The sequence below is a fragment of the Trichophyton verrucosum genome (genome assembly GCF_000151505.1).
Source record: "Trichophyton verrucosum HKI 0517 chromosome Unknown contig00340_1.f1.exp, whole genome shotgun sequence".
NCBI classification, from domain to species: Eukaryota; Fungi; Ascomycota; class Eurotiomycetes; order Onygenales; family Arthrodermataceae; genus Trichophyton; species Trichophyton verrucosum.
The window spans coordinates 309-15726 of record NW_003315421.1 but is presented as its reverse complement, the minus strand read 5'-3'; the positions used below and the strand labels follow the sequence as shown (position 1 = coordinate 15726).

The window sequence follows — 15418 nt, the reverse complement described above, 5'->3', positions numbered from 1 at the left end:
AGGGAGAAGGGTAAACAGATTGATCCCTTGCAGGAGAGGCCCTTCCCTCCCCCCAGCCAACATGGTTGGGTCTGGTCGATGCCGGCCAATCTGTCAGCTTTCGAGTTGGCCCGGCCGCCCTGGGGCGGTGATACAGAGTGTGATAGGATGTGATGTATCCCTGTCCGTTGAGCGCCATTGGACAGAGCTTGAGATGCAATGCATGATGCGGGATCCACTGGACGCTCATCCGCCCATGGCCCATATAAGCCACCATCTGACGGGAGGTCTTGTCCTCGCTCCGCCATACCCCGATTTTGTTTCTAAAACAGAACGGGGACATCACAGGGTGCGCTCTCTCTGTCCTAGGCTTTTTGCGATGTCTCTGCGGCTTGCGGCCATCTCTATTCTCTGTCAGGATGCAACCTCACAACCGCTGGCTTTTTTCACCATGGCCATTCTTCTAGACGAGATCCTCGACCCTCGCGAGGGCCAGACAGGGAAGTAGAGTAGCGAGGCCCAGTCCAGCGATGATTGGCCTCTTCGCTGGGCGCTAACTCAAGTGCTTCCTCGAACAAGGGGTCCCTGAGGCGGCCCATCCTTCTGCGATACCTCATTCGTTCGGTACAATGTTGTGCGATTCTCGTAAAAGCCGGCCAGTCGTGAGCTCGTCAAGCGGCCGCCATCGACCTTCCAAGCCCAGAATCATGACTCCTCTCGCTCCCGCCGCTGTACAGAGTACAAAAGGGCCGTTTTCATTCCGCCCTTCATTCTGTTGTTGACACGGAGTAGAAAGGATGAAGTTCAACTTTTTGACGTCGCTCTTAGTTGGTTAGTTAAGCCCCTGGATTACGTAATTGGCTATGCTTTTAGCTACGGCCCCCTAAAAAATGCAACTTCTTCTCCCTCAACCGCCCCGTACATGAAGATGGGCAGGATGGGCGAAAATGAAAATCCCATGGAGGGAACACGGATTACTCTGGCAGAACTGTCACCATCGCCTCAATGAGTGGGAGCTGTGATTGGGAGCCATGCTCTTGGGATGTCCATCTTCCCCTGTGGCGGCCAGGCGTCTCCCAGTTTTATACTTCATGCTAAATAGCACGGCGCGTAGATGCAGCTCCATCCTTGCTCGCCTCCTCTTTGACTTTTGACTGAGAAGCCGGCGAGCCGTGCGATTGCAGAAGAGATTATACCCTAGGAGATGCGGCCCTGCGCAGAAGGACACTGCCTATGTATAGTCGAGTACTCAAACTTGGCTCCTACAGGTCCGTTGTGATCCGCGACGGGTTACTGCCAGGGCACTGAACAAGATACAACACATTAACATGGTTCAATATTCTGCTGATAAAGGTGGCATACACTTATATTGGAAAATATTTCCTCTTTACCATGTGTCTTAACGAATATTCTTGGGGTATATTATGAAAGGAACAGTAAACTATGGACAAAATCTGGAATGATAACTCCTGGAACAAAAGGAGAATGAAAGACGAGGCGTTCAAAGACGCACCCCATAGACCAACGTAAAAGCAGTTACATCATTAATATATAAAGAGGAAGTACTTGGGTATACATATAATCATGAAAGAGTCAACTTTATGCACGAGAGCAGCTTGTTACTGGAGCTTGGGGCTCACAGGCAGCCCCATACGACGCGGCTGTGGGCTATGAATCGGGAGTTGAGCTGGATGCGTGATAGGAACTGGGTGAGGAGCAGCTTCAGAGGCATCTGGGCGGCTGTGTGGTGTAGCAGAGAGTTCGTCCTGGGAACCTTTTGCAGCCGAAAGATTGGTTCTGGAGCCATGAGCCTGGCCAGCATGCGTTTCCAGTATTTCGTCAGGTAGCATGAGCGTTCGGTAAACCTCTACAGGCTGGTAATATGCATTTGGTGGTTGGGGATGGTAAGGGTGGTATCTGAAAGGGGTTGATGGAGCAGGAGTTTGTGCCTCAGGCAGCTTGGGGCTGGTTTGGGTACTCGCTGCTCGAATCCCTTCCCGGTAAAGAGGATGACAAGGGAAATCAGGGTGAGTCGATGGTGAAGCTCCATTATTCTCGTCTCGCTGACTGGCCTTTTCGCGCCAAAATAGCTTTCGGTACCACATTTTTTTGTGAATAATCAGATATAGAATAAGAGATATAACTGTTGCACGGGACAAATAAGCATGAATCATTCCTCATAAAGGGAAAATTACAGTAGGACATACACAGGAGACCCCCGAATCCCGCACAAAGTCCTATTAGAAGCTTCACCTTCTTCTCGAGATCAATAATTCTTTTCTCCCTTTTTGGCTGGTCTTTGATTGAGCGAAAGGTATATGAGGAATCTATGCCCGACTGCCTAGAAAGGCCTAAGGGCCTTGCAGATATGGCTTGTAGACAGACAATAATGGGTATGGCTGCTGCTTGGGAAAAAACCAGGGTTCGTCGCATCATAGAATCGCATATACAGGAAGTTCAGCGCAAAAGCACATTGTCTTATCAGCTTCGAGCCCGTGGATATTAGTGAGAAGGCGAGAGGATTGCTCGACAGCCATGGGCACAAGCGCATCTTATATCCCAATCAAAGAGGAGAAGGAAAACGTGGAATAAGAAAGAATGTCATCAGACGGATGGAGAGAGGTTGTGAAAGGCCCAACAGCGATGGTGTTAATCCGGGAATGCATGTTTAGCTTGTGTAGTTTGGGGGCGAGATCAGTATAACCTTCCAATCGTATTCCGAGCCGTGGTAACCATCGAACCCCCAACCAACAGACAACGAGTGTGCAATACACCTGCATGTTGAGAAGATTTGGGCAACCGAATATTTCTAGAACGTCAGGCCTTACGCGGCGTAGCCATTTGCACCTAGCCAAAGGTCGCTGGTTAGTTAGTTAACCAGGTAGTGAGAAAAAGGAGTTTGAAGATCTGCCAAAGCTGCATTCCATGAAGGATAACTATACGGACATTACTCACACAACAGGAGACGATTATCATGTAAATTGCCAAACTCGTCATCCTCCCTCGTTTATCTGTGGAAAAAAGCAACTCGGTTTGACAGACTCTGCATGTAGTTACTCCGGGCGGCGCCGGATTCACTCAACTAGTCACAGAGAGAGCTGGTGTTCTGGAAGATTTCCTCTTAGGGAGAATTGCCGACGGAGTACATGATTGGTACGGCCAACGAGACTCCCAGCAATCCGGTGAATAGTTGGCCAGCTAGCTGCCAACATGGTCATTTTTGGGGGCAAACGGGCCAGACAAACGGGCCTAACTAATGTACACTCTGTGCCACCTTACCGAGTTTTGGAGTCACAACGCAGGTAGTCTGCAGCCCGAGTTTGGTTGCTGCAAGCCAGCCATGTCCATGGTTGACACGCATAACCAGAGAGAATTTCCCCTTTTTGGATTTCCTTACCGAGGAATCGAAGTGAAGAAATCGATCTGCAGCCGGAGATGAAATGTCGAATAAGTAAAATAAGGCCAACTTAACCAGGCCTTGAAGAATGTTTGTGCTGGGAGTTGGACCTGCGCCCAGTACCAGAGGGCCGGGACTGCCGAAAGCCTGGGTTGAGCAGGGGAGCATATTCGATAGCACGGCGCAGTGAAGTTTATGATCCAGCGAGGCTGTGGTCGTGGCTGTAGGTGCGAAGGGAGATATTAATATATCACGGTGTTGTGCCAAACTCCACACATCCTTGTCAAGATTGGAGGTGCTCTGTACAGGTGAAGCAGTTATCCGACTAAGCTCTTTTGTCGTACGACTTACCCTTTTGAGTTTCTCCCTGGCAAGACAGATCGAGATGTACATCCAAAAAGCATTACGTGCAGAATCACACCTCTTTTTCGACTTGAAGTCCTGTCACAGAGATAGTCAAACGCTGGCTTCGCATCACTGCTGTCATATACCAGTTCAATGTATCTTCTTTGAATGATCACTTACATCATTGCTGACAATGATGCCAAATCTGTGATCTGTCCTTCTTTTTGGCGGGACTACTATCATTCTCGGTTCTTCACTCTCTGCTGTATGTGATCCCGTACTAGGAAAATCTTGTTCGGAGATAATGGCATCTGATGAGAACCCGTCATTACAGTTAGCCCGAGTCTAGTGGAGATACTAATTATTGATCACGCATGGACACTTTGCATCTCTTGGGCGAACTGCGCGTCTCCTTGCGTGCTAGTCAATACTTGATTCCCAATTCCCAGTACTACGGACGCAATGACACCGAAGGCGTTGAGCCTCATCATTTTCTCGATAAGCGCCAGGCCAACGTCGCTCCTTTTGATTATCACTCAATAATTTTTTCTTCCCCAGATAAACTGGAACCGGAACGGGCCGAGCCTAATTAGTTCTCAACCAGAGTTCAAGATATTGCATGGCGCAACCCAAAAGTCAAGTTGACTGTATTTTCCGTGGCATCTTGTGGTAGTAGCTTTTCAACCTGCTGCCGAAATGCTACAGTAATGATGTAGTGGATGGATTTACCTCTCCTACACTCGGGAGATAATAACCCGTATCTCATGTCAGACATGAAGCGACAAAAAGATTTGCAGTCAATAGCGCAGTTGACCGACGATGAGCCCGTCGGTAGGTAGAAAATAAAGGTCGTGGAAACTAAATAGTATAAAAATGAAGCGGCCTGAGAGAAGAATGACGTGTTAAATATCTGTTTTTCCCTTCATCCGGGTATAAGGTACGAATAAGGTACGAATTGTACAGACATTGCGGTCATTAGTTGTCTGGTGGAATCGAAACGTCTCCTTGGCAGGATGTCTGATTGTCAGACATACTAGCATGTCACAGTAATCTCCCGCCAGGGTATTCAAGGGAATCACAGCCCTCTTCATTTCTGGGAGATTCCCTATATCTCACGGAGCCTCCTGGGGAGTATCTGTCGGTCCGCACGAGCTAGATAGTTCATCTATATAACTGCAATCATGAATTCTAAGATAAGACGCACGGGGTAGCCAATAAAGGTTGTTTTGGTACTCTGGGTTGCCTTGCATAGTCATTCATTAGCCTCTTTTGCTATACAATCCGAGGCCAACTACCCTAATATGCGGCATTAGATTCATTCGTGTGGGGTATAGAGCCCTTCAGCGGCAGAGATGGAGAGCGCAAAGTCAGAAGCAGCCCAGTTTCTGCCCTTGATGAAGGTATTTCAGGGTTAATGATGGCATTCGGGTTGTATCGTGCAGTTCACATGCGCTATCATGGTTGTCGTCGTTGTTCTTTTCCTTTGTTGCGGTCCAAAGTTGATGTGCTCAATATTACTAAGCAATTTTTGACCAATAATGTAATTTATATATACAAACCAATAGCTAGTCTTATCCCAATATATATAAACAAAGCTATTGGCTATTGGCGCATTTACTCTCTTGGATATGATTGGCTATTGACCCGCACACCTTGTTTTTGCCTGATATCAAACATCCAGCAACAACAACTCGAACTCAACGAATGCATAGAGAGAAGCTCAGGGGCTTGCATCATGAGAGGATTATTTTGGATGTTCGTTCTCTCCTGCTTTGCCAGTTGATGTTCAGCCTGCGGAATTTAGGGTGTCATTCACATCCCCTGGGCAAAAACAAGCTTATCTGCTGGATTTGAGAGTGGTCACCCGTATGAATATAACGGCTAACATGCTCGCTACCGCTGAGCAGGGTTCCCCTCAACACATAACCATAACGGGCCCCTGGCTATAATTCAAAAAATCCGGTGTAGGCAGACGAGGGGGCGGAAAATAGTCGAACTAATGGACACCTTCGTCCTCTTTGATACATTGGACCACTGCCATGGGGTTTCCAAAGATCGAGTGAAGCAACAGTTATTTTGCATCTACAGGGGTATCGCAAAATCCCTACAGGAGGACGTGTCTAAATTCCCAGAAATTCAACAGGACGCAAAAGAAGCCGGTGAATTCTCCTTGGGAAGATCCCCCAACCTCCCCTTGCTGAGGGGTGAAAGGTGATTGGGTATCATTGATATCTGGTCATCAAGGCGCAGAAATCGATAAGCTCCCAAGGGGGCGAAGGCTGGGCCATTTTACTGGAACTACAAATGTTATATTTGGCAAGGAATATCGATTAGCCTGTCGCCTTATCCCTCGAAAGGCACGCAGACGGCTAAGCTAGCTGGTGGGATTTCTTATAGAAATGTTCGCGTCGATTGCGCCAGGGCCAACGGATGGAGATGGGGGTCAGGAGGTCAAAGAGCAAACCGGTAGGGATGGCCTGTGAGTTTGACCCTGCATATCGATGATTTACAACTGCCGGTTCTCATGGTGATCATGATACAGTGAACGTTCTCCTTATTCAAAAATCATCTTCCTCTTGCCAAAACCTGTGCACTGCAAAAGGACGTTTCGCCATCTTCTCTGGCTCCAAGAACTTGTGGCTTCCAACCTCTCGTCTGTCTCTCAGCTACTGGCAGGGATAATTAAATGATGCAGAATAATATGGGAGGTATTTGAAAGTACCGAGATTTCATGATTTTCCCCAACCCTGTCTGGCTGAAGCTTTCCCTCGGATTTCCGTCTGAGTGAAAAAGAAACGAGCATGCCCAACAAGGACTGGCCATCCAAAGAAATCGCCATGATTGTCCCGACAGTTTGGTTCGCCCCTTTTATCCCAGTTCAAATCCCCCTCAGTTCCACACATTTCGTTGTTACACTACTTGTTGAGCAGAGCGGCAAAGTACTGCTTCCCAAAATCAGGTCACGAGAGGCTATCGTGGCTCCTGCTGCCTCTCTGTGCCAGCAGATGATTAGATATGTCTAACGGGAACAACGCTATTGTTACTCCATACATATTAGATAGCCACTACTTGCTTATCGGTACACTCTCGCAAGTGTTACGGTATCTCGTGCTACAAGGTGACTCAACCTGTCATGCACGAAAGGATTGGTCCAACTACCCCTGTCTGGCTTGAAATCCATGTTACCCTGTCCGATTTCCTCTCTTTTCCATTTTTGTCTCTTGCTCCCCCGATGAATAACCGCTATGCGTGGAAATTTCCACCCACTGCAGGCCTGCCACTACGTTCAGATATATCCAGGCTTCTTGCCTTCTTGCTCTTTATCCTGGGGAATCCTGGGTGCTGGCGACGTATGAAAAGAAATGTCTGGATGACGACTTGACGAATCATATCCTTACGACCATTCGCACATCCTCCCTCCAGACATGGTTCAAAGGGAGCCACGGAGGAAATTCGTATAGCCAAAGATCTGATTTGTTGCTAATCCATGTCTTCCGGCAATTGAAGGTGATTTCAAACGGGCCTGTTCCGCTCCGTCAGGTGATAGTGAATCCAATAGAAGATGCAGGGCTGATTTACTAAACGCCCGATATGTTGTGAGTTCCCTGTCTTGATATATTATTATATAGCATGCTTACCAAGTGCACCCATACATCCATACACATACATGATGCTTGCCAGCATGCTGAACGCAACCTCCCCTACCTTGATGGTTGGGGTTGATTGCACATGTACAGCCCGTTTCTTCCAGCCGAGGGTACAGAGCATCCGGTCCTGTGTCATTTGGAGTATGCATGTCTTGCACGACTAACTTGAAGGTCACCCGAGTCACGGTGATGTTCCGTACCACAGACAGCACCACCACCACCACCACTTACCCCATGCTTAGAAGATGGGGCGTCAGGGCAGATCTAGGGAGTTCAAAGCTCTCTCATGAGCTTGAGCTAATCATTAGAGTTCCATCATTGGCATTCGATTGATGGGACTAAGTTGCGCCAATAGCGGTTCATCAAGACGTGTATGTACGTATTCAGCGTTAAGACGACATATGTGTGTAGCTTGCGTTGATATATCCGATACATAAAAAACCGTAGGAAATAATAGGAAGAATGAAAGGTATTTCCCCAAGAAAGACATCCCCGAAACACCTAATTTCCCGCCAATAAATAACAGCCCAAGCGGTCCATAAGAAAAGAAACGTCAAAGGAGAGAATTTTGCCAGTATAGGACATCTTGCATCAATTTTAGCACCGTGGGTTAAGTAATGGTAAAAGATGGAAAAGAGTAAACCGGATCGCAACAGGCTGTTTGTCGTCAAAGAGGCTTTTGGGGAAAAGCCTTATTGTAGCGATTTTCATAGGAGTCGTGAAATTAAAGAAATCCGAAATTGACATGTCCCCCTCGATCGGCCCCCGGAAAATTGATTCTTCAGCCAAAAAGGTCGTTCGTGGAGGGTACCATTTCAGAAGTCACCACTCGCTTTTGTTTGGCCTTTCGTTTCCTTCGGCTTTGTTCTGACGGAGCAGGGTTGGAAGGTAAATAGGTTGGCACAGCGGCGGTGTCTGATATTATGGATCGAGGAGATTTCTCGACGTCCATTGGCGACACATAGCTGCTGCAGTCTTCATCCCTAGCAGATGAGTTTCGCGCTGATGTGCTGTGGTTTGTAGCCGGAGTTCGCTGGTCAAAGTAATGTTCTGTTGGGCTGGAGGACTTGTTGGAAAGGGTTTGATTAGCAGGAGACTGACTGCGTGTCGAGAAGTCTTGATGGAAGGGGTGTCGTGGGATCTCTCCAGGAAGTGTCGGCTCTAAAGAGCTATTGCTTTGCAATGAGGTATGGCGATTGTTAACAACGGAACGGGTCATTTCAGAAGAATAACGTCCATTCTTCGGCTTCCCTAGCTCGGCCATAGTCTTCAGGAATTCACCACTGGCAGGTTTGTAGACAAAGTCGGCTTTGTCCTTCGTTGTTGAAATCATTGATGTATCCTCCTTACCTCCTTTCCTAGAATCTAGCAGCTCATTATTTTTTCGAGACCCGAAACCTCGCGGGGAATATCTCCAGGGCTTCGAACGGGTCCGTACGAGGTCTCCCCCGGAGCTCCTAGCAGATTGCTCGGATATGCCATTTGTTGATGGAAAGCCTGTTTCCTTAGCATCTGCTGGCGGTGATATCTGGTTCCATCCGCCTTCCATAGGGCCACTGATTGCGGGATCTCCAAATCGTTCATCGAGTGGTCCGGGTGCTTTCTGCGACCTCCGCTTCAATATTGGCCTATCTAGGCAACACCGCACCCAAGACATTGTTATATTGTTAATAGACGGTGCAGCTCCTCGGTAAGGGTGGTATAAAATTTGAAACTTTCAAAGGGCGAGAGGAAATAAAGAAGTGTTTATGGAAATAATAAAACAGCTAAGCAGTGCTCAGCAAGCGTACATCACATCATGTAATGAGAAGCGAAGAGCGACATCCGTGCTAGTCCAGACAGAGAGGAGACAGGTAGAAGTAAACCGCGACGACCAGTGACCGGCGACTGGGACAGTAGGACGTATATGAAAGGACGGGAAGATCTCCAGGCTACCGTCATCCAACGAAGCTTATAAGACACACCAACAACCAGGGCCGGAAAAGAGGCGTAAAAGACCAACCAAGCACCGGGGACTGGGGACCTTGAGGTGGGAAAGCAATGTACACAGGTAACACGTAAAATCACTGGGTAAGATTGACAAGCCGGAACTGGCGCCAGGTGGTGGGAGGCGTGGTAGTCAAGCAAGTCAATACCTCTTCCTACGCCGCCGAAAGGGCCGGGGGTGGGAGAAGATACGGCCCGAAGCTGTTTGACGGTGTAAGAAATAAAGGACGGTGAGTCCTGTATCAACGCAAGCCCATGAAGGAAATTCTGCTATTCCTTTGGCGTCGGGAATGGTTGTTTCACGACATAAGACGGTGTTTGCTCCCAAGAATGTACCAAAGTAAAAGAGACAACAGAGAGAGAGTAGAAGGTAAAGAAAAAGAAAAGGAGTAACAGCCGGATAAAGAAGAAGGGAAGAAAGAGATAACTAAGCCTATTGACGTTATCGTAGACGCGGCTCCCTCTGAGTTGAAAGGGAGGGGGATGCCTTTGGTATGTCACCGACGAAGTATATATTCCCCAGTCATAACGCTATGCTCTAGGCTACGAGCCTCGCGCTTGCTAGGGAAACAGGCAAGATTTCAAGGAAGCAAGGGAGAAGAAGCAGGGTCCAAAAGTATGCTCCACAGGAAGTACATCAAGAGCTACGTGTGTATGTATATTATCCCACACCCGTCAGGGCTATAGATGCGGGTGTATGGAGTACATACATACATACGTAGCGTATAGCTAGCATATCGCTGGCGTTATCTTTGGCTTAAGCGGGCGAGTCGCCCATGACACTGAGAGTTGACGGCCAGAGAAGGGAAACGCTTGATCAGAAGTCAGAGGCTTTTCATCTCCGTGAGTCCTCATAAATCACCCTGCATGGGGCTAGGGCATATCAAGACTCTGTGATGAAAAGTGTTTATGCACAACTGGTTTCGGGGCCAGGATCTGCTTGAAGGCGTCATGCAAATGGACGGGGCTGGAGTACAGCGGACAGGTCTGCCCCAGACCCGGCCCTTTCGTCTCTGGCTGCCTGAATAAGGCGTTCAAGGAGGCTCAGCAGCTGGTTGGTGGCGTAGGCGGTTTTGTCGAGAAAAGAACAAATATCAGCTGTTCTCGCCATGCCGGTGGACAAGTACTTCAAGTACCGCAGGATAGAGTACTTGTTGAACAGCCCAAAAGGGACTTTTTGACGTCAACTGTGGTGTGGTAGCCTGGCACACACCAAGGGATAAAGGATGGCAGAGATTTGGCCTAGCTTAGGCTGTGGAGCCCCTGCTGGCGGCTAGACATCGAGGCCAATCAGCACTGCCAGTTTATCTCGCTTTTGGCCTCCAGCTTTTTGCCATTTCCCTTCTGTCGGTGCTGTGTTTCAATTCCCTCTGGCCCCCAAAAAACACTGTGCAGATCAGCCTGGGAGAAGGGGAAACGAGAGAAGAAGCAGGCAGCAGCAAGTGAGAAAAAGAAACCTCCCAAGACGCACCATTCGGAGGGTTCCCTGCGTCGTAACATTTCTTGGAGCTTCCCGTATTTTTCTGAACCCGTTTTCAGCACACGGCGTTTGTCAGAGACCGCGATACTCTGTCAGAGGATCACAAGAATATGGCACAACCAGCCCTCTATCAATAATAGTTCGTATGCTCCTCCCTCTAGACCTTCGTCAACCGTGGGGAAGATGAGGAGACGAATAGATTCTAGGCTTCACATGCATCCATATATCCTCCTCGTCCTTGAGAGAGGAGACAGAGCCGGGGAAATGGGAGAGCAACAGGCAGGTCTCTCGTGTGATGGGAATCCAACAAATATCAAGGGACGATGATTGGGCTGCCTTTCAAGGCCCCTGTCAATATTCGAAAGCTGGATTAACCTGCGAAGCTTTCCGCCGAGCCCATGATATGACATCCACAATGCTTTTTTTTTCTGCCTCTTTGCCTTTCGTTTCTTCTCCCTCGATCATCCGTAAATAGCGGGCGGGAGAGGGGCTTTTGAGTCAACTGGTGCAAGCGACAGGGAAGCCCGGGGACTGCCTCCTCCTAGGAGCCGCTTCTTCTGGGCCCGGCATCTCAAGCATGTCAAGTTCGTCGTTTGGCCAGGGTTTCAGGCGTTAGTTATCAAGTTAAGGTTGAGCTCTGTCATGCTTCGATCTGCCATTTTGTTCCAGCAGCCGCTTCATGGTAGTATATATTTTTTTTAGCTAGTAAAGATGGCCTGACAAGTCAGTTTATAGAGATGACCATGCTTTTGAGAATAGATGTGCCATGCAGTGAGGCCTTTTTCTGTGGCGAAGTTGACTGCGCACTTTTACTACAGGTCCGAAGAGCAGAAGGCAACCGATGGCCGCCCACAGAGCCAACTAGCTGGCGCCTTTGTCCCTGTGCCTTTGTCTATAGGGTACCCCGTACAGGAGATCGGAATCCTCGGTACTGAGAGCGAAAAAGAAAGACCACCAGTCATGCTCCGTGTTTGTCTCCCAACCTTTCACTCCAGGGCCGGTCGATCCATAACATTTCCGAAGCAACCACACTCTGTCCAGGCTGTCCAGGTTATTCGCAAACGGCCAACCCGTAAATTTCATGAATGGCTGTTATATTGCTTGATAACTTCGGACCGAGAACAGATGATCTTGTACTCCGTAAACGCACCATCAATCAGTCCTTGACCAGATAGTGGTTTAATATTGGCCGTAAGGACGGAGGCATCATGACTCCATTCTGACGCATCCCGGGAACCTATTAACTATTCCAGTTCCCCGTCGATAACCCAAGTTGCCGTACGGAGTAAGCAGTTACAAATCAGAGCGGGACAATTCCCAGCATCACATACAAACCGTGTCTCAGGCCTTCAGTGAGAGAGCAGGCCCTCCGTAGACGGTGAAATCTCCTGATATTGATGGATGGCAGCAAGTGTCCTGTCTGTTTGATTTGCAACTGGCTGGCTGAATCCTCTTCTGGCCTGGAGGAGATCCCATGCCAGCCACCAGCAGGCTCTTCCCCTAATTGCAGACATGGAGACCCCAGTAGCAATAATAGGGGCCGCTGCAAGTGGTCAGGCGGTTTGTCTATTGTCCAGACTGCCGGGTCAAGAGGTCCCTGTTCGCGCAGAAGATCGGCCGCCGAGTCGGTGAAGACGTCAACGAGTTGGGTATCGATATTGGTTGGATGCGTACTTTTGGTCAATAACCCTGCGAGATGTCACATCTTTGAAAACCCATTGATGACATTTCCCGGATCTAACGGGATAGTTAGCTAACTCGTAACGCGTCATGAAAGGGATGGTATAGTGACCTTGGATGGTTGGCCTTGGAAGCCCTCAGAACGCAGGTTGCTGAGGAGATATGTTGTAGTTATTTAGTTAGGTTGGCACGGAGCACAAGAACCCAAACGGGGGAATAAAGGACATGATTATCTGAGTGCTACTTCGATTAACTGCTACTGATGACCTGTGAGCATCCATAAAATGACTATTTTGCTCTCCTGATAAGCTTGACTGGGAGCCTGCCGCTCCTTGAAACCTTTGTTGCCATATCTCTTTACTCTAGATTGTAGCTGATGTTCAATTGTTCTTCGGAAAGCTGGAGCTCCAAGGCCAGCATGGCCCGTTTAGAGGATCCTCTGTCTAGTTTACCTCAGGGTGATTCAGGATAATGGAGATCAGGAAGCAAAATGAGACGGATAGGTCCATGGGTCAAACTATAGTCCAGTGTAACTAGTTATATGTTTCAGGTAAATGTAAGCAAGGTTCCCTTGAACGAGATTCAGCCCGCCAATACTGGATGGCAAGTATCCAGCAAGGAGGCCGCATAAGCTTCTACACAGGGTCCCTGAGTGTTTGGATCAACTGCGTCAATTGAATAGCGACAAGACTATGGTTGATGGCATAGTTAAGGAGTGGAAGAGTGTATATGCACTAGATAGATATATGCTTTATGTCACAACTATGTAGTTGGTTGCCCGGAAGGAAGAAACATCATGTATTAACAGGATAAAACAATGAGATAATCAGTGGACTGCCAGAGTTCAATGACAGTCTTACTCTAGGCTTCTCAGCTATGGTAATGACGACGTAAAGGACCATCACTTGCGAGCCGGTAGCTTCTGGCCGCCAGGGACAAGACGCTGGAAAACTCCCTTGGGGTCGTACATAGCAGATACTTCATGCAGTTTGGCCACGTTCTTCTCTCCATAGCTTGCAATGGCTGGTTGATCGTACCCGGAGAATGTGAGCATACTGTGCCACAAGTTAGATCATCGTCCCAAACCCAATTTGATACTGGGGATGAAATAGAGCTTACATGTAAGGATGGAGCACTCCACGATCTTCAGCCAACTTTCTCATCGATTCGACAAACTTCTTGTGCGCTGGTAAGACTTTATCCGCATACTTGGGGTCCTTGAACGTTACGCCAAAGTATATAACTGAATTCTGCTGTTAGCTTCCTGTAGTTACGACTCGAGGATAAAAATTGAAGGGAGGGAGAGATAAGTAACTCACTTCCGAGGGTTTTATCCTGAGGGCCCTCCTGTAAACCAAGCGCATTTCCTCCCTTTTTAACACCTTCTTCGGCTTGCCTGGGGGTGATTGGCATATTCCCGTGGGATCCTTGGAAACCAGGAATATCGCGATAATCCTGGAACCATTGACGGAATTTGAACCAAACGTCCTTATAGAACTGGGCATCAGCATATACTGTGAACACACGTTGTTCCTGGCTATCAACAGACCATTTAAATTAGCAGGTGTCTTTGTATGAAGAGAAGCATTTCATCAACGTACACAAATCCATCCCCAGCAAAGCGCCCGTTAAGCTCCTCTGCCAGTTCACTGTATGTCTTCTTGCCGAGGGTGTTTGTGGTATAATTAACCTTGAGCCAAGGCTGCATGATCTCTGGAAGCTCGTCCACTGCGTCGTTATATGCAACCAGAATGCCGGCTGTAGTTTCGTTGGTGGCGCCATCGTATGCATACTGGGGCAGTGAATGTGTACGAACATCATCCACCGCTTGATGGGTGTGGTAGTCATAGATAACATCCGCCACCTCATCAAAGGAAGATTCAGGGTAGGTAATCACGCCGCCATGAAGCATTCCTGCGGTGTCAATAGTAGCCAGGCTATATTGGGTCACGACACCAAAGTTGTTATTGCCCCCTTTCAGGGCCCAGAACAGATCGGGATTGCTTGTAGCGTTTGCATTAATGACCTCACCGCTGGCTACGACAACCTCGAAGTTGACAACGTTATCAATAGCAAGGCCTTTGCTGTTGGAGAAGAATGAGATGCCAGCGCCAACAACCATTCCTAGTCCAACCTCCGAAAACCTGCCGACAACAGCTGCCTTGTGATGAGGGTCAAGGGCTTTGTACACCTCACCGAGGTGAGCACCCGCTCCAACACGGATGTAGTCATCCTGGACATCGGTCGAATTTATCCAAGCCATGGCAATCATAACCCCGTCATGGATGTTAGCGGCTCCTGGAATGGCACTGTGGCCTGCACCCTTGATGGAAAATTTGCAATCATTCTCTGCCAGAATTTGAACTGCCTTGGAGACATGCTCGCTTGTCTCAGGGAGGAAAACACAGCTTGGGTCGAGAATTGAAGTCAAGGCTACGTATTCATGTTAGTGTCTTTTAATTAAGATTATATATAAAACGCCTGTTTGGAAATACTGACACCAGAAATCCTTGTTATGAGTATCCCATGCCTTCGAATCGCTAGTGAAGACATTTTTCGGCAATTCTTTAGCTAGAGTAGAACACTATTCTATGATTAGCATTACTTCTATTCACTTATATAAAGATGATGGGAACTTGTACTAACGCATTCAGGAGTTGGGAGGGCTGCTGTCACGGCAGCAAGACTGCCATAAACAGCACTAGCCAAAAGTGCATATGACCGCATCTCGTTTAAATAAGCTGGTAAAGCGTGATATGATTTATAGATTTATTTTCTGGATCCTGGAGTAATAAGTAGATGATAATTCCTCTTGGAGGAAAGCAAGGAAAATGTGCCTTTATATAGACAGCAAAGTATCCCCCAGGGATGCCAAATTACTTCATCCCGGAACTGGAATCACTT

At 48.1% G+C, this 15418-nt stretch overlaps 3 protein-coding genes across 3 annotated transcripts; all 3 read right to left on the bottom strand.

Moving 5' to 3' along the window:
* Nucleotides 1-1598: 1598 nt before the first annotated feature.
* Nucleotides 1599-2153, bottom strand: TRV_04253 (uncharacterized protein; the record flags this gene model as incomplete). Its single annotated transcript, XM_003021577.1, has 1 exon — nt 1599-2153. The coding sequence occupies one exon, from the start codon at nt 2151-2153 to the stop codon at nt 1599-1601; it is 555 nt and encodes a 184-aa protein (XP_003021623.1).
* Nucleotides 2154-8149: 5996 nt separating this feature from the next.
* On the bottom strand, nt 8150-8917 carry TRV_04252 (uncharacterized protein; the record flags this gene model as incomplete). The annotated part of the gene is made up of 1 exon (XM_003021576.1): nt 8150-8917. The coding sequence occupies one exon, from the start codon at nt 8915-8917 to the stop codon at nt 8150-8152; it is 768 nt and encodes a 255-aa protein (XP_003021622.1).
* A 4498-nt stretch (nt 8918-13415) lies between these two features.
* Nucleotides 13416-15098, bottom strand: TRV_04251 (uncharacterized protein; the record flags this gene model as incomplete). The annotated part of the gene is made up of 5 exons (XM_003021575.1): nt 13416-13569; nt 13634-13757; nt 13834-14051; nt 14116-14947; nt 15014-15098. Coding segments are annotated over 5 exons (1413 nt in total), but the record flags the coding sequence as incomplete, so codon positions are not given.
* Nucleotides 15099-15418: the final 320 nt, after the last annotated feature.